The sequence below is a fragment of the Lepisma saccharinum genome, chromosome 28, assembly GCF_977018435.1.
Source record: "Lepisma saccharinum chromosome 28, izLepSacc3.1, whole genome shotgun sequence".
Lineage (NCBI taxonomy): Eukaryota > Metazoa > Arthropoda > Insecta > Zygentoma > Lepismatidae > Lepisma > Lepisma saccharinum.
Genome location: NC_139256.1, coordinates 16,789,659 through 16,810,277, shown reverse-complemented (window position 1 = coordinate 16,810,277; position 20,619 = coordinate 16,789,659). Strand labels below are relative to the sequence as shown.

Here is a 20,619-nt window from a genome sequence, read left to right as displayed (position 1 = left end):
TCAATACTTAAACAATAAAAAGTTACCATTTGTTGAAACCCCGTGACTTATGGGCCACCCTGTATATGGGTCATTCCATACCATTTCAACCAAACCTTCTCGCATCACCATTTCTAAAAATATTATTAATTTAATTCCTATTTTAATATTTTAAAGTGTTGAAAATCAATGAATTTTTTTTCACGCGTTTTAAGGGCATTTTGAATTAGTCATTTTACAGTGTTTTTGCATTTCATTATCAACTATAATAATAATATATTTATATATAAAATACAGTTAATTATCTTTCAATACAAGAGTTCAACTATTTAGCAAAGATTGAGCATGTATCCTTTTTCAGCATATTGGCCAGGTTAGCTGCAGTGCTAATTCAGCAATTTCGTATCTGATTGGACCTGATATACATATTATAAAAGTACTCATAAAAACGATGAACCAAGCAAATAGTTGATTTTGACTGAGGCATACAGAGTACAAAAATACTGCTTAGTTCATATTCATGTATACAGAAGGTTGCCCATGATAAAAATAGTAGACTTTGAACCTTGCAACTGGCTAGTAAATTCTCTTGCGCCACCACCGATTGTGTTCAATGTACGGCCACGGGCCCAAACGATCGCCCGGCAGCATAGTTTCCACTGTAGCAAACTCCTGTGTAGAATGGGAAGGGGAATGTCTCGCCATACCCCTTTGGCAACTTTCGCAAGACCCTGCATCGAGCAAGTGCCAGTTTGAGGAGTCCAAACCCACAGTAGTCCATTGGTGAGGCATCCGGGAATTTCACAGGGATGGACGAAAATGGGATCACTCGAATTCCTGTCTCTTCTGCCTTCCTTGCATAGAATGCCTGGGATGCTCAAGCGGTATGGCTGGAGGCCTTGTCCATGTGGATCCATATATGTGTGGTCTCGTCACCGTACAGGTGGCTGCAATATCCGGCCACCACCAGAAATCCTTTGGAAAACTTTTCCTTGCACTGCAGCACAATGACTCTTCTGGTCTGTTGGACGGTAGAAAATGGATCGAACTCTGTTGGTCTCATCTAGGTAGACACACCCCTCATCCAGGGTACACACCCATTTCCACTTGTCAACTGCAAAGTATATTTCATACAGTTTTCTGGCGTTTGTGAACCTCTCCTGGATGTGGCGCTCTGTGAGGCGGTGTCTGTGTGCTTTGTGACGTGCTTCCAATGAGAGGTTCTTCCGGATGATGTTGGAAACTGTGCCTTTTGAGATACTGTGGCGTATAGCCAAACTTCTCTGCATTGGGGGATTGTCGTGTGTCACTGATGTCCTAATGGTGCACACTGTATTGGAGGTTCGAGCGGGCTGGGGCCGTGATCTCCTCACAATTTCTGGCCGACCACGTACCGCAGGGACCTGCTGGGCACATGGTCGGATGATGAGACCCACACCAGCTTTGCTGATGATTAAACCCTCTTCCTTGCACCGTTTCACTATTGCTGAGTGACTATAATGGGTGGCGGAAAGTCAAATGTATCAAAGGTAAATGTATCAATGTAACAATGTAAATTTAATACTACCAATATGTACATCTGTGCCTCTTAAATTGGAAGTATTTTTCTTCTCAAAGTCTGAAGCAAAAAGTAAGGTGCAACTTATATTTGATGGTGTCTTGAATTCGAAGAAATATGGTATATTCAATTTTATTAATTCTACAAGGCTAGGTGGACAATATGAAAAGATTTTCTGCATTACAAAAATTGCAATACTCACCGTAAAGCTTAGGAGATCAATTGAAAAAGAACTGATTACATGACTAGTGAAAGGCAAGCCATGAAAAGCAGTTACAATATCCACATTCCCTACGTGAAGCCTCCCGACTCTAAATTTTAGACTGCGCGTCTTCTTCAAGTTTCTATTGTCGTGGAGGTATGGAAGAGGAATCCTGCCGATTGAAAGATACTCAATGAAAATCTTTACAATTAAACTTGGTTAATGATGGTGATGAGGATGAAAGGAAGACACACTGATGAAATGGTCAAGGGAAGACATAGAAACACACCCATCTTGCTTACAATTCAAGCCTTGGTTTCATAGTGTATGGTTCTAACCACTGTCTCACAAGAGTGAAGTATGTCTTGTACATAAGACTTAATAGACTCTTTCCATATTTTAAAATCATATACCTGTACTATGACCAAAGTGGTTTCGTTTAGATCAGGTTGATTTAACTCAAGATGTAGATCAGGTGATTTTAAATCACATTAAAGAAATAATTTACAGAACAATGTAGATATCAGAATCACTTTTGGCGAAAGTACATTAATCTTGTTATCAATGACTGGTGTTTATTAGGCTCTAAAAAAGGAAAAGAAAGGAAACAAAATATATGTACTGATGGAGTGAAGCTCATACGAAAGGAAATGTAATATGTAAGCTGTAAATACAATTAAATTTCTCTTCATTCAAAATTCAGTATTTTTATGCACAAACATAGCAAACATTTTGTGTAGAATAACATACAAAATATTAATCATGTTAAACTCTAAATAGTGTCATTACCATTAAGCTGTAAATAAACATGGCAGGTGATATTTTGCAAACTACCATTAAAAAAAATCACCAAAATTCAGTTACAAGAGCCATAAAAAATATTTTAAGTTACAATTATATAGTACATTCAGAGTGTTTTATTTTCACTGGAAGATAAGTTACTGAAATAATTATAGTTTCATTAACACACTCAACAAATATTCCCATAGTACGTTCATATATATTAGGGATGGGCCGATATGAAATTTTGGCCGATACCAATAAAGTACCGATATAAAATTTGCCGATACCGATAACCGATATTCTACCGATCCGATATAAAATTAGAAATGGTCCTTGAAGAACCTGACATGATCATTGATCTCCTTAATAAATGTGTGTTTCAAGGTGACTGCAGTGCAAAATAAGTTGAATATTTACACATTTACTTTTTTAGAAAGAAGGGCATGGAGATTATCCATAAAAATTACAACAAAATGGCAGAATTTTGCACTAAATTATAAGATATTTATCAATATATCGGATCGGTAAAATAATCGGTAATTTTACCGATAAACCGATACGCCTATATCGGCCGATACCGATAGAGTACCGATTAATCGGTCCCATCCCTAATATATATAGTATCAGAAACAAAAAAATGTATGTATTTACAAATAATTTTTATTTATATTAATCGAACTGTTCAAATATTTTACAGGGCCAGAAAAAACCTTTCTATATAAAAAGATATATCTATATGTATGATGCCAAGAAACATACAATCAATTTTAAGTGTGTTTTAAAATAATGAAAAAATCGATTTAAATAAACAAAATCTGATTTATTTATTATTGAACTCAACAGGTTTACACCAATTTACAAAGTCCATATTATAATAGTACAATTGCTTATACAATACATAGAATAGCAATACTGTAGTTTCATAACACATTTCCATCCATCATAAGAATAGGCGATAGTAAAGTTGAGGTTAAAAGTGAGAAAAGTGCTACATAATTTTAACAGTGCTCTTACACCTTTAGAATCACGAAACAGTATGTTCTGTTTTTCTAGCTAATGTATTCATAACTGTTTTCTTGAATTGGGAATATGACATTGTGAAAAAATCTATGCTTTTATTTTCTTTCTCTATAGAATTGTAGACCTTACTCTTTCTCCAAATAGGTGACCTTTTCATTATATTTGTACGTGCTTTGCTCACATAGAAGGTTCCATGCTTGGGTCGTGTTTTAATGTTTGGAATACATATTTTGAATTGTGAAAGCCATAAAGGAGTTTTTTTTAAAAAATAAATTCATGATTTTTATCTACTCTGACTATGACCCATATTAAAATTGTAACGTTCTACTTGTTTTAGTTCACTGGAGATTTATAAGCTACCATAAAAATCAAAGAGGCCGGGAGTTAAGTAAGCGTTTTGGCAGTAGAACGTACAAATTGCTGGGTTGGAGGCTCTTGCCACGTTTTTCGCGACGCCCCAAATAACACTGGAAGTTGACTGGTGCTGGCCCAAAAATCGCCACAATAATGTTTCCTATAAAGTTAGTTATTTCACAACTAATACAAATTCAGAAAGAATCACAATTCCAAAATGCATCACGCAATAATGCAATCTACTCTACGCTACCATAACCAAATACATACATACTAGACCTTTTTTTTTACTGTTATACTCAATTTCAAAATTTTGGCAAATATCAAAATATATTCATAGTTGCATTTTTTACTAACATATCTTTTATTGCGTAAATACTTGTCTACAATTGTCCCAAAATGATGTTGCAAACAATTATGAATTTACAATACTACGTGACTCGGCAATTCTACACGATCGCCCTATTTATCCCACACAACAATTCAAATTTGAATATTCGTAATTTTATACATTAACAATTTCTTTGGTTTATTATATGTTGTATATCACAGAACATATGAAATCTCATTGTATCTAAAATACATTTCTTTGGTTTTTTATTAAACATATTCATTCATACAACCGCTAACGCCTTAATTAATCTGACGTGTAACTAATTCTTCACTTTCGCAACAATGTACAATTAAAAGTGACTTCTTTCATTTTGACCAGCAAAACTACTGCAATCTTAAATTATCTCAATTATATTTATCATATCGACTACAACTTTCAACAAACTCACGTAATTTTCAAATTATGTAATCAACTTTTGCGTGCCTTCAAGTTGCAGTTACAATTATAATATCAAATTAACTAGATGCTCATAAAAAGGGAAGCAAATTCATAAATCGAAATTGTATTTGTTAGACAAAGATTGAGTCGCACTACGAGACTGTCGCAATTTGCCAGATTTGTATTTTAGCGACGAACAGTGTATTTTTCCTTTTTTATCAAATGCATCAGATTCATGTCGTTAATTTAATACGTGCCGTTTCTAATCGTAGAGTACGTGTACTAATATCCAGTGGTCACTCGTAACCTTTTTACGTACAAACAATGCAAAGTTATCAGCAAATTGCAAACCACTAAATTATTCCGGTTTCTTCTTTACTGTCACATAATTTCACTCGAAAGTAGGGTTACAAATCAAATCCCACATACTTGTGCTACTTCAGCATTTGACGCAATTTTAAAAGGGTCAAAATGGGTACTTGTCAAAACCACACACGTTCCACTATAAAGTTCACTGCTCATACCTGTATAGTAATGCGACGTGTCCTAGGAACGAGACTTCCAATTTTAAATGTAGCAGCAAACGTGGTCAAACGGCTTCCTTCCTGAAATGAAGTCCCAAATTACGTCTTCCCATCGTAATTTTGGCCTGTCTTCTAACAAATTAGCTCTTCCCAATTCTCCTTTGCTTTCTTCACCAAGCATCATCTAAGTGCTTTCTTCACCAAGCACGGCCTTCATGCTTTCTTCACCAAGCATCGTCTAATTTGGATGGACGAAGAAACCATTCCCGTTGAAGCCGTACACCATCGCTGTTTTCGTGGAGTATTGTAGAAACGTAGCACTTTACTGCATGTTCTCCTGTAGTCAAAGTCTGAGTGGATAGTACGTCCCGTAATGTACCTAGTCTAGTAGTGTACTTGACTCTTGCGTGATCGAAGGGCGAGTGTGATTACAACAGTGGCGTGCGGTGCTAAACCAGGCAGGGGAACAGGTGACCTGCACTTGCCCCCTCCCCTCCCGTACCTATCGTAATATAATACAGTAGACCAAGTAAAATTCAACCCTTGTTGAAATGAACCAAATAAACATACGAAACATATACTAAAAAAATTCAGAAGTCACATACATGAAGCACGTTAAAATTATGAAAATACCAATGTTAAAGCAAATATGATATAATGTAAAGAAAACATTAAAAACAAAATTGTTGATGCGCAACATAGGAAACATTAATAAAAGCAATTTATGAGTGATCAGAGAAAAAATGTTTTGTCGAAACCGGTTTCATCTCTCTATTTGTAGATTAAGTTGACATTTTTTTTTATATAGTTGAGCATTGTAATTCAAACGTCCTCAATGCAATAATGGCAATCAGATGGCCGAGTTTTTTCATGACGTCCACTCATGGGCATCCGGAAGGGGGGCAAGGGGGAGCCGTGTCCCCCCCCCCGGAAAATGAGAGTCAACCAAAAATTATATATTTGTCACATATAATTTCATTTCAGCCACAATAATATGTGTTAATTATTGCATGAATATGATAAATTCAAATTTAAGCAATGTTTTTTTGAGGGTACAACACTATTATTGGGGAAAAGGTACCTTGCTTGCCCCCCCCCCCTGGAAAAAAATGCCTTCCTTGCCCCTCCCTGGAAAAAATCCTGCGGACGTCCATGTGTCCACTAGATTTGTAGAAATTGTGACAAAACCCGAACTGTTCCAAACTCCCTTCTCGGGAACAAACAAGGACAACAATAATTTGCCACTGGAAGAGTATACAGTTACAGAGTTGTAGTAACTTGTTTGAAAATGCCTTGTGTACGATTTAGTTTTAGTTTTTAATTCGGTTAGGATAGGTGTTGGTTTGCTGTCTTTTCTGTAAAGTTCAATGAACTAAAATCTTTCATCTTCAGCCGGTCGATCATACAACACTTGCAACATTCGCTTTGTCCTGCCGCTGCATGCGTCTTGGGGCTGGTGGAACAGGTGGATGCGAGCTGTTCCCTCGGAAGCTATTTCGCAGCGTTTAGCCAAGGCATTTAGCAGACGCTTAGACTGTAGAAGATTTTTTCCAGTTCGTTATGAATGACAGACGCAATTTTGCAATGAGATTAGGAAACTATAGACTTACTACACTCAAAACCATCACTACGACGCAATTAAACTTTAGCACATAGCAAAAACTCGAAGGAAAACGAATTCGCTATGTCTCTCGCAGGGAACAGCTAGAGAGTTCAGCTTCAGCGGCACCATGAGGATCGTTTACCTTCGCGCGTGGTCGGAAATACTCGGCAACAGCCAGCAGAGGGTGGGACAACGAGGGTAGGTGAAGTAAACAAACGTCCAGTCACGGTGGAAGTTTTTCTTCAGCGTGTTGATTTCGGAAGAAAGAAGTGTTCTTATTATGTAATTATAGATAATTTAAATAGCTAAAAAGGGCGATAAGTAGAAGGGAACAGCCTGTTCCCTCTGTTCCATGGAGGGACCGCCACTGGATTACAAGCTGCCATAACCTGCTGGGGCATCGTCCATCAGGTGACGCTGTTACATCATACACACGCTAACTAACCTAGTGCTGCCATCTCGTATCATTTCAACGAACTATGTGGTCCTTATACACAAATATGGGAGCAATCAGGCGACAAGCGTCTGCGGCAAACTTGTAACGAAATTTACGTAATAATATGTATTTTAAATATCATTAAATGCGGAAATACGTTACAAAATCAGAACACAAATATAGCACACTAAGAAAATGACAAGCTATTTTAGTGCAATGTTTCTACCTTGACTCTCTTCCATTCTATCTCGGTGACAGACATCAAGAGTCCTGCATGGGACCACTTTTGTTCGAGACCCCCACTCACGAGCATGCTATGCTGAAGCGTTACTGCACTTGCAGTGGAATGATTGGCTGGTGTTATCACCATGCCCGAGGTCATCCCAAATTACAGAGCCTAATAAGCAGCACTGTAAACCCAAAAACATGGAAGGAAACTACTCCATGCAAATACAATTGCAAATAATAAGTCCAAACATTATCAGGCAAGATCCAAATACGATATAGATGAGAATATGCAATATCTACAGTCCGAAATGTAAAATTGAACCCCAAGATAAGCATGCACATTGTATCCCAGTGCAACAAATACCTGTTCACAATGTTCACTATTGAAAAGAATGATTATATTCTGTGAAATAAGAACATACAATAACAACATACAATCCAACGACATTTTCACGTGGCATATAAAATACCCACCTACACTGTTTCAGCTCATTATCATCTATTTCTTTTCACTGTGTATTAGTGCTGCAATGAGCGTTTTTCGCTCGAGCTGCAAATAGCTAACATGAGCAACGCTAGTTGGCATGCAGAATTGATAGGTCTTACGCTTGAGCGAAAAATGCTGGAGCAAGCGAAATACACTAGAACCAGTATTTCAGTCATTTGTCTATGGTAATGGGTCCTCAAGTATGGATGGTGAAGTAAAAGACAAAGTGAAATTGAAAATTAAGTGAACATACGTCACAATCTCCATGTTAAAATGCAGTTTTGTATATCTTACCGAGATATGTGAAAATGAAATAGATGATTATAGGCTGAAACTACCAAGGCTGACATTTTATGTTTCTAAGATTATTGTCACATTAAAATAATGTTCGATTGAATGTTATAACTGCATTTTATTATTTCACAGAATATGATTATCCTTTTCAGTAAGTGAACAATGTTGCACTGTTGCACTGTGATATGATATTTTTAATTGCTTAGGCAGGTCTGTCAGCATATGTATCCATTTTTACGTTTCAGTCTGTCGATATTGCATACATATGTATTGTATTTGAGCCTTACATAATAATATATGGAATTATTATTTAGAATTGTAATTGAATAGGTTTTAGGTTGACAGTGCTGCTTATTAGGCTCTGAAATACAGGACGTTGTCAATCCTTCCACTACGAGTGCGGTATGATTGAGAGTGGGAGATTCGATCGAGTATTTTCGTGCGAAAGTGGTCCAATGCAGTACTCTACTGTGTATGATAAACTATATTTTAATATGGAGGTGAGACTTAAGTTTCAATTTCACTGTGTACAAGATCCATATTTGAGTGCCCACTACCAGACAAATGGTGGTAATATGTAGTACTTCCTGGCATCGAGTGACGAAGCAAAGAGCTCTCAATTCCATACGATATGTAGAGTCATCCATGCAAACCATTGGGCACTCTAGTACACTAAAGTATTTGAACCTTGGCCTCTGGCATACAGTGCCATTACTCTACCAACTGACCTATTAATTTTCATAATTGGGAAAAGAGAGACGCGGTAATATATAAATACGGAGAAACTAGTACTCACTTTATCCACAAAACTACTTTTCTTCTTCATTCTATTAATTTCAGTGGCCACGAGCTCTTCAAAAGATGCACGCCAAGCAACAGTACAGCAAGTTCCAACGAGGATGGTGGCAGTGGCCACTGAAATTAATAGAACGAAGAAGAAAAAACAATTTCGTGGATAAAGTGAGTACTAGTTTCTATGTATTTATTGACCTATTAAGTTAGGCCTGGTTTTGCCTGAATTTTCACAACCACTATTTCTAAGTAAGTTAAACATGTTTTTAGTTTTTATAAACACAACAAAGCTGTTTAGGGTACATAACTGCATATGTTTCCTATAATTTAGCTTTAGGTCATATTTTGTGATAAAAGCATTTTTTTGGTCATATTTAGAGCATTTTAACATTTCACCAGATGTTATTCATAAAATCGTGCTTGGTGATACTAATGCAAAGGAATTCTGCTTGATAAAATATGTACTTTGTCAGTTTTTTCAGCAATTTTACCAGACATTTTCAAATAAGTTTTAAAAACTACAGAATATTCTAGAATTTAATGCTCTTTACAATACAGTTTTTGGTTACATATATAAATCAATAGGTCCATTTGCAATAAATTTAATAAGTATTTCTTTTTTACTTACCAAATTAGAGTTTACAAGTGTATGAAAAATTCACATGCACTGCAGACACAACTGATTTTTAATATTTCCTGACTTCTCCAAATTTTAAAATACTTTTATTGATTTTTTATTTTTTCTCTCAGTTTGTTAGGTCAGTTGGAATCTTGATTGTAATTTTAAGCAATATTTTCTTAGGATAGATTTTCAGTTTTGAAGGTATAACCCTCTGCCCACAAAGTGAGTTGGTATCATTGTATGACGTCTTGCCTCATTTTGATTGGCTAGCATGCTCAGAGCCATGAGGAAGAATCAAGCCTGCTCAGTCGGAAGGCATCCGTTAAGGGGGAAAGAGTGGAGTGACTCTTACTGTACACGTGAATGGTGAGTGTGGCTATGCGATGGGGGATGTACGTAGATTAGGGTTCCTTTTAATTCTTTAGTTAGATATTTATTTATTTGTTCAATATTAGGTTTGTTATTTTCAATTGATAATTAGATTATTATTAGTTTCAGTATCCAGGAACCTAATCTATAATTCTCGGTCGTATGGCCGCGGGCACTACTCACGTATTGTCCCCCAATTATTAATCAATTAAGTTGTAGGATATAAATTTATTTGAATTTGCTATAAAAGGAAAGGGAAATATTAAATAGTTGTCTATTAGAATTCTATATTGTGGCATTGTTAAAAATAAAATTGAAAAGATCTAAGTTCTGGTTTGAAATCGTAAAAATAATTTCCTAGAAGAATGGACTGGGACAACAGCTTGCTTTCACTGTCCCTCTGTATGGTAGATACTGCTTTATGCAGTTGAGGTTGAGCATGTCGAATATGAGTAAATGGGCCTCTTTTTACAGTTAAGTTGCAAAGGTTATAGAAATGACCTTACCTAGTAGTAAAACAAGCAAACTCAAGAATTACGTTAATAGTGAAAAATTTATAACTTACATATTATTACTGGCTTCTGCTACCAATGAGAAAAGGGCCGACTCTGTATACCAATCCACTAGGAAGTCCCTCTTCTCAGAATCATATATACTGAAATACTGTTGAATAAAATTTTTCACAAATTGTACAACTTCTGGATCGTCTGTGCCAAGGAAGAATTTCTGTGAACTTGGTACAATGAAACTCTTGGAAGTGCTTGCCTCTCCAACTATTTTAATTTCGTTGTCTAGTTCAACTTCCTCCGTGAGATCAACCAGGGGAGCCTTGACTTTGGGGTTGTGCACGTTGTAGTGTTCCACCAAGACAACTTCCGAATCTCCACAATGATTTTCGTCTTCCAGCACAACTATTTCGGTGTCCATCTCTTCAGAATGATTTTCATTTCGTTCTTCCACTGGTATGAAGGGTTTTAACACCTCTTTAATTAACCTGCAAGCTCTTTTCTGTTCCCTTATCTTCTTCTTAGCTTTGTCAGTAATTTCTTCACTTTTTACTCCAGCTACCACGTTGTCGACTATTACAACTGAATCCTGCAAGTAAAAAAAAAAGAAGATAGACAAAGAGAATTAAACAGTAAGCACGGAGAATAGCAGGACATGGATGAGGAGCAAAAAATTAATTAAGGACCAATAATTAGCTTTCTTTGGCTATTTTTATAAAATAAGGCTGAGCCAATACTGATTCTATTGTTCAAAAATGTTATCAAAAATCATCATTCATCCTCATCATTATGGTTAGTTTAAGGAGGCAGAACAGCAACATAAAAAATTTGATTGTCGAAAATATTATGTAGTGACAAAATGGCTTTACAAACGAGCTCTGCAAGTGTAATTAAGAAATACAGATCTAAGTTTTAATTTCTTTCAGGAAGAAATTGATTGATTGATTGATTTATTTATTAGCATCCATTCAACTTTACAAAAGTTTCGAATTGTCACATTGTACATGTACATTTAGAATACATCTATAAAATTATAGGCATAATATAATATAAATACAATAGATAGTATGAGATACAAGATATCATATAAAGAGAATAAATGCATGCTCAATGTTATTTTCTTGAGACAAATTGGCTAAAAATATGTTTTCTATATTCAATGTTCGCTTCATTTGCTATGACATTATGTATATACATATATATATACACACACACAAACATAAATTGAGCATTAAATAGTCACCTATACTTACATCTAGATAAATGAAATCGAACAGCAAAGGAAAAATATAAAATAATGATAGGGCAGTTCTACTTTGTTATATTATTGTTGTTATTCCTGTCACTTACGGTGTCAATGTACTCTTGCACTGTGTAAAAACAATGTGCCTTTAGGAATCTTTTTAGATGTAACTTGTATACTGGCAATGACTTTATATTTTTAAATGCATTTGGTAGCATGTTAAATAAGCGTATACCATTATATGTTACCCCTTTTTGGTAGAATGTGGTATTGTGTAATTCCATATGTAAGTCGTTCTTTCCCCTGGTGTTGTAGGTGTGGTAGTCCTTATTTGCTGCGTGTGTATTTTGACAAATTTTCATGCTTGTTAGGATTTCACATAGGTATATGCATGGAACTGGCAATATCTGTAATCCTTGAAATAATGGTTTGCATGGTGCATCTGTTGGAGCATTTGCCAGAATTCTAACAGCTCTCTTTTGTAGTCTGAATAATGTAATGCTTTTGTTCATGTTCCCCCAGAAAATGATGCCGTACCGTAATACAGAGTGAATGATGCCATAGTATAGTGTTTTTGCTGCTTCTAGATTTACTACATTTCTTACTGTTCTCATCGCATAACAAAACCCACTAACCTTGTTTGCTGTAGCTTCAATGTGTAGATCCCACTTTAAATTTTCAGACAGTTGTACGCCAAGAAATTTTATGTTAGATACATATTCTATGTCCTGATCTTGAGAGTTAATTTCTGGAGTTTCACTGCTACAGCTGTTGATTTGAAATCGAATTGCATTTGTTTTTTTTAATGTTTACCACAAGACCATTTTTTTCTATCCACTCCGAGATGTGCGTGATTGTATTCTTTACGTTGTGTTTTAACCGTTCTGTGTTTGTTCCTGCTATAAGAACAGTTGTATCATCAGCAAAGAGAGTTGTGTTTGCATCTTTACAGTTCTGTGGAAGGTCATTGATGTAAATTAAAAAAAAGTAAGGGTCCTAAAATGGATCCTTGGGGTACACCATATGTAATACGTTGTTTCTTTGATCGATAATTTTCCTTGTTATTATCCTCATCGATGTGAGTTATTTCTACTATCTGATTCCTGTCTGTTAAATATGATTTAAACCATTCTTTTGCTACTCCCCTGATCCCATACTGGTCCATTTTTTTTACCAAGAGTTTGTGGTTGACAGTGTCAAATGCTTTCGTTAGATCAAGAAAGAGCCCTACACAGTGTTCTTTATTATCCAAAATTTCTCTAATTGCTTCTGTGAATGTGTGTATAGCAGATTGTGTAGATTTTCCTTTGCAAAAACCATGTTGTTGTTCTGAAATGATGGAAAATTTGTTAAAAAATGTTATTAATCTATTGTACATAACCCTTTCGAGTATTTTTGAGATGACTGGGAGAAGAGAGATTGGTCTGTAATTACTCATTTCATTTTTTGACCCTTTCTTGTGCAGAGGTTTTATTATGGCAGCCTTTAGCTGTTCTGGATATTTACCGGTAAGGAGACTTAGATTAACTACATGACGTATTGGGCCACATATGTGCGCGGCACATTTTTTTATTACAATGTCAGGTATCTCATCTATGCCGGCAGAATAATTGTTTTTCAAGCGACAAATCTATAAAATGTGAGGAGTGTCCATTAATTTCCTACTCAGGATAGTTTTTTCATTATCTCTAATATTAAAAACATAACAAGATGCACTTACCAAAGCATGTAATTGTGGTAAATAGCTCCGAACAGAACTGAAAAAGAAAGGACTTATAGTAATCAAGAAACAGATAACAAATAATTGCTATTAAAATAAAGAGGTTGCTTCAAGTAAGGATTGCATAGCCATACACGGTAGTTGCAGTGCGAGGGGAGATGGGTGACTTTTTTCCCACTAATTCCTAAACCAATATCAGATAACTGGTATGGCAAATTCTTCTTATCTTTTACTCCCATAGCCAAGGAAGCAAACAAGAAAAAAGGAAAAGCTTTCACCCCCCTGCCTCTCTGCTTGGAAAGAGAGAGGGAGTGGAAAGCTTGGAAAATGTATAAAGCAGGAAACGAGAGTTATTTATGGCAAACATAAGCTCGAGATAAATGTCATAATGTTTAATATGGTCCTTATATGCATTAATTCTCTTGAGCTTAACAGGTGTTACAAGCATATAAATACAATTTTTGATATAACATTTCAGGAGAACACATATATCCTTCATCAGACATTTATTTTTAGTTAGATAAATATTTCTACAATTCAAGCAAACGAACATTCAACAAAAATTACTATATGTATAATTACCTTGCATATTCGTTGAAATGAACCCAAGATAACTTATTGAATTGCAAGAATAATCCTTGTAGAGAAAATGGCTTCAGATGGCGAAGCTCTGAGAATTCTCTTATCTGAAAAACATATATACATCAGCCCATATATACACACTACCCACAATCACATATGCATACTAATTGTTGGTTTTCTGGTCAAGAGATATTGCATAAAAATAACAAGAGTGGAGTAGATAGGGTTACCAGACATCCGCTTTTCCCCGGACATGTCCTACATTTTAGCCTAATGTCCGGCATCTGGGAGAAATTTCAAGAATATCATAAATGTCCTACATTTTGAGCGTCAAATAATATAATTAGGAAAATCCATGTTTCAATTGAACAAAAATAAATCATGCAAGTTACAAGTCTAATCTAGTGAAATTTATTTTGGTCCAGTCATCATTGTTCGAAAATAAAATAAAAGTTTGCTCTGCTAGAACAAAAATTTATGAACAAAGTTTTGGGTCCACATTCTGATGTCACTGTTCAGTGCCTGAGTAGAATTTCTTGCCTTGGGGTTTATACTGATGGAACAAGATGTTTCCTATTCTTATTCAATGAATTGTAAAGCAGGGGGTATAGAGAACAAAGTTATTGAACTAAAAACTATCTCAGATTAAACCATTTCAAGGTCATAATGCAAAAGTTGAGAGAGTACTTTCATTAGCATCTGCATAACTGACTCATGAGAGAAATATTTTTTCATAGAAGTCTGTAAAAAGTTTGGAACTTGTTCAGTATAATTTTAGAGTTTTATTGTTCAGTCTGTCATAGATATATTTGACTAAACCTGAAAGTTTGATAAAACATGGATTAAAAAGAGGGGTATTGTTTAGTATTGATTACAAGTTTCGAAATTTTGCATTTAAGAATTAATTAAGAAATCATACTTTATTAATGCCGAAAAGTATCAATTTTAAATTACTTTCCGACATGTTTCAGAAATGTGTATTGTTCATTGCAAATGTTTTGTGTCCTACGTTTTGGGACATTATGCCCTACTTTTCCCCTGTAGCGGTCTGGTAACCCTAGGAGTAGACAAAAATATCAAATGCATAGACTTCCTCAGGGTGTCTACTATTTTGTGAAAACGAAATTCCCAGACTTTTCCAGGTTTTCCAGACCAACAACAAAAATTTTACAGACCAAGTGATTAGGGCAATTAATGTACATAAGAATTACTACTTTTTGCTCCACCAGTATGATCTCTTAATGCTATCCCTTATCTACCAAGAAACCATTAACTGTCCTTGCCCCAACCACAATGTTTTGGCACCCAGTCAAAGGTGATATACGTATGTAAGAAAATCAGAGCACTTAGATGAAAATTCACACTTAGTCACACTCAAGTTTATAACTGTAAACTGTAGTACATTAGATTAATCTTTTCAACACAAAGCATTCTTTATCCTCTTGTACCTGTATATATATGGGAATTTACCAACATAGTAGCAAGCTTTCATTATCACATTATGTGAAATTATTGATGGCCTCCCTTCACCCCTTATAGCCATCCGATCCACCCATACATTATAAAATAATTGTTTTACCAATTTTTTGGTTAATTTATTTTCATAACAATTCAGTAGTCACAAGAAAAATAATGTGTGTTTATAAACTGAATGTAATTTTGTAAAATAGTTTTCTTCCTTTAAAATAAATGCAAAAGAACACATTACTCGAAAAAACACACTTACACTATTTTCTTCTTTAATGCTTTCATCTTTTCATCAAATTCTTGGATTTCCTTTGCTGATCTCTCAAGGATTTTAGCTTTCTTTGTACTCAGTTCTTTCAGTTCTGATATACTTCTTTTCCTCTCTTCTAAAAGAGTCTTCTGAGTTTTTGTTGTATCATGCTTCCTTTTCAGAGCTTCCTTCCACTTTCCATTTGCATTCCTTGCTGCATGGATTAAAGATTTCATTACAGGGACTTATTCATCCCTCCATAATTTACAAGCATATCATGTATACATCGTTGGGCAATAAGTGAGTCCTCGTCAACATTATCCACAAGGCATCGCTTATTTACAGAGAAACTGTGCTCAACAGAAGCATTTCCATGTGAAAGCATTGAAATCTTCAGGACAAACAGTATAAAGGAAATAGGAATTGTAGCTTTCCTGGCGACGTGATTCAAACAAGTGTTCTCGTAGGACACACATCCGGGAAGTTAAGCAGAATTCTAGCAAGGCACGGGGTGAAGACCATTCACAAGGCCACCACTGAGAACCAAGGCCCTACTCCATTCAGTCAAAGATGACCTGGAACTCCGTATTCCAGGACTATACCGAATACCCTGTGAGTGTGGAACACCATACATAGGCCAGATGGGACGCACAATTGAGCAGCGGCGGAATGAACATCAACGCAATATCCGATTATTCCAACCTGAAAAGTAAGGACTACATTGGTTTCAATTTCTACATTCCCTTAAGATGAGAGCAATGTATGCCCTCGAAACATTGGAAGCCAACTCCAATTTAACCTGGCTAGTAACCCGAGAACACTTGTTCGAGTATAAAGGAACTGTTGTTACAGTCTTCAGGAATTGTCATCCACATCTGATCCAGCCGATCAACAGCAATGTCAATTTTTTTCATTCTTGCAATCACACCGTCATTACTACATAAGTCAGTATATATATCTGCAGCAGGGCCAGAAAAATGGCGCTTTTCAACTAAAACTTGTAATGCCACATTTACTTGGTCTTCACCTACTTTTCCATCCAAAATAGATGCTGGAGAGAGACATGCTGCATCATATGTGAACCTATATCAATGGTGATCTCATACATATCTTCTTACGGGGCCTCCCCGATGGCGCAGTGGTAGCGTCATCGCCTTGTCATCAAGGGGTCCCGGGTTCGATACCCGGTGGAGGCACAAAGTGGTTCAGATTCTACTTTAAACTGTAGGTCCAGTCCCGATTAGCCTTACTGTGCATAAAGTGGACTTAAAACACTAAAATCAAAAATCAAATCAACATATCTTCTTACACAAACATTGTAATATTTTCAGACAATCTTCATGAAAATTTAACACCTGAACGTCAGATAGTTGCACAGATCTAAATGCTGCTCGGGTTGCAAATCCAATCTCAACTTCTTTTGCAGAACACCCACTTATCTGGATCAGTTAGATTTAGTTTCAAAAGATCTTCAGAACTTACAGCTTCAAGCAGAATGGACATCTTTATAAACCTGGACATAAGGGATTTCAGTAGCTTGATCAAATGTGCACAAAGGAAAGGCACCACCGGTGAATCAGACTGAAACCTGACAAGAAAGGGTTCTACAGTATATCATTTGCAATAGTCTGAAAGAAAGCTAGCCTGACTGTAACAGAAGATTCCTCACTTGTGACTTAATAGTTTTAAGCTTTCACACCTTAGTTGTTCAATGGTACCAGAAACTCTGTCAGCATAGGTTTTCAGAAATGGTAAAAGGTACTATGCTTTTTCCACCACACTTCCATTATCTAACCACCGAATTGGATAACACTTTTTTGGAAAAACATTTGATCCTGTAATTCTTGTGAAATCTGCTCTCTTAGCTGGAACATTTTTAAATAAATTGTACACTGCTCTTAAGAATACCACTACGTTCCAACCAGAACTCTGAAAAGATGCTTTGAAAGCACCATGGAGAACATGAAGTCCGCAGCTTCCATTTCCAGCAATGTTGTACTTTCTGGCTCATTAATAGCCATGTTTTCCTTAAAAAAGGCAAGACATTTCCAGTTAACTGCTGGTCCGTTCATGGATATTTGCACTATGTTTTTCAAATTGATACCTTTTACACCTTCTCGAAATGCCAGTAGCAAGTCACTAGCTTTGGTATGGACCAGAAACAAAAATACAAACTTTTCCAGAAAAATAAATTTCCCTGACTTTTCCAGAAAAATAAAATTCCCTGACTTTTCCAGGTTTTCCAGACTGGTAAGACACCCTGTTCCTTTCATGATTTTTATTTCCCACCATTTCACATGGCTAGCAGTCACCATAAGATGAAACAATGAGAGATGAATATTTCACTATATTTTAGAGATCAGATAGATTAATTTGTACTTTATTGGTATCAACTGACACAGACATATCATCATTGTACCTGTAAAACTGCTCAAAATTTTAAAGAGATCGTATTTCTACAATTAGCCTAAAGGTTTGTGCAAATTCTACCATCTTGTCACTTTTATGAACACAAAAGTGTTATTTGTAAACATAATGTTTAAATTAAGGCTGAGCCGATACCACTTACTGATGCCGATACTCTAACTGATGTCCCACCGAAACTTGAAAATTGCAATACATTAAATTTGTTCAAAATATTGATCAATATTTGAGTGTAAATATTCTTCTCCCATTATATGCATGAATTTAACAATAAATTTACTTTAGAATCTAAGAATTCCATCAGAATATCAAAATAGATGAAGAAGGTCTCTCGGGATATCAGCAAGGTGATTTCCAGATAGGCTTCCGAGCTGATATCCCGAGAGAACTTCATCATCATTCGCTGCCAGGAAAGCTTCAAGAATTACATCAAAATAGATGTTATGTAATAAAATAATTAAGTTTGTCGTGCAAAATTTTTGAAAAATAAAAAGGAAGTTTGAATTTTGCATAATTTCCAGGGTAATTACACTGGTATCGGAATTGGCTCAGTCCTAGTTTAAATACAAGAAGATCTACTTTATTAATTAATGTGGTGAATGAACCATTCAGCTTCTTTGTGGAATCGTAGCAATTTTATATGTGAACTTCATTTATATTGGCAAATGTTTGATATTGGTCCATTCCCACTGTAATTACATAAGCACATAAACAGATTGTAATTCGTAAAACAACAACAAAAAAAACACACACACGCAAAATCCATACATACATCAATATTACATTGAATAAATATTATATACTTACATCATTCATTGAGAGATCTAACAGAACAAGAGTTTTCAGAGGAGTTTCTGCTGCCACCTTGAGAAATTCCAAAGATCTAATTTTATTCCCATTTAACTTCAGTTTTACGACATTTCGACAATGTTCATTGATGTACTGAACAACAAATTCAAACACCACCATCTCATAAATCAGGCAGCAATGAGTAGCACTCAACTCTGAAATGGCCAATGTTATTACACATTAGAAATGTCATAATTTTTTATAACAACAATTGTATACTAACATAATATTTATCAATTTATCAATGAAGAATTGTGAGGAATAGTCAAGTCACAAACATAGCTGATAATAGTTTTAATTGATAGATTGAGTGATTTGACTTATTTTACTTTGTTTTTCTACCACCTTTGCCTAATCATGAAGATGAGGATGGCTGATGAAATAGATGAAGGGACAATCACAAAGAACACCCATGCCAAGGGGCCTCCCCAATGGTGCAGTGGTAGCAGTGTCACCTTGTAATCAAAGGGTTCCAGGTTCGATTCCCGGTGGAGGCACATAGTGGTTCAGATCCCACTTTAAACTGTAGGCCCAGTCACGATTAGAAAATGTCAGATGGTGATTTGCAAACTTTGTACAGTGCGATTACTGCCACACAGTTCTCGTATACACCCCACTCCATTCGACTCGCAGTGAAATTCACCTTTCCGCTACCACAGCCAAACACACAATGATACTGGTTGTTGTTTGATCCAACATTGCAGGGTTACCTTGCCAACCAGTGTGTTGCTGTCTAAACTTTGTAACAGAATTTATGATATGACTGAGTATTATCAAAAGGATATGTAGCTAAATATGAAGTATCAAAGAATATGTAATACTAATAATAATTGAGTATTCAAGCAATTTCAAGAATTCTGCTAGATATTTATTTTATTTGAACATATTCAACATGATTTTAAGGACATAAGTTGTTCAAATTAAAATTTGTATCAAATTTATAAACTCAAAAAAGCACAGCAGCGTGTACGGATATTTAAGGAACCAATTTTGTCAACTATTAATTACTATTCACATCGCAAATTATTGTAGAATATGCAATTATGTAAGAGAGCTCTTTGTAACTTTTGAAACAAATTGTAAAAAGAAGCATCTACAGAAATAACAATCAAATGAAAATACATAGCTAATTTTGTACTTTTTGTACAAGAGAACATACTCACTACGTACAGAAAAATAGCTTTCTTATCCATGGATGCCAAGTTTCTAGGTGCTTTGCCTAAACCTAAAAGCGAAACGAAAATATGTAACCAGAAGGGGGAGGAGAGAAACTTAGCATCTTTCGATAAATAACAGTTCCCCTATTTTTTTCTCCAGTCAATTTTAGGTGACCGTAAGCACTATGCATTTCATTGATTAGAAAATATGACATCACATGAGCTACACATTTTCATCATCATATTTCAGAGATTGAAAACACATGAAAAAATCATGTTGTTTTATGTAATGTAAATTAGCAAATATGTAATATCCAGGTAAATATGTAACATAAAACTTATGAAAAATCATGTCAGTTATATAATTTGTTGACATTTTCCTGTTCAAGGCATGTATC

At 35.5% G+C, this 20,619-nt stretch overlaps 1 protein-coding gene across 1 annotated transcript in view; it reads right to left on the bottom strand.

Moving 5' to 3' along the window:
* Nucleotides 1-20,619, bottom strand: part of LOC145980972 (uncharacterized) — a 68,786-nt gene that overhangs the window by 30,732 nt on the left and 17,435 nt on the right. The window contains exons 7-11 of the mRNA XM_083114060.1: nt 19,023-19,219; nt 14,075-14,178; nt 13,493-13,529; nt 10,589-11,118; nt 1,740-1,911 (exon numbers count right to left, since the gene is read on the bottom strand). Of these exons, the coding sequence (XP_082970186.1) occupies nt 1,740-1,911; nt 10,589-11,118; nt 13,493-13,529; nt 14,075-14,178; nt 19,023-19,219 (1,040 nt within the window). The remainder of the gene's footprint in view (nt 1-1,739; nt 1,912-10,588; nt 11,119-13,492; nt 13,530-14,074; nt 14,179-19,022; nt 19,220-20,619) is intronic.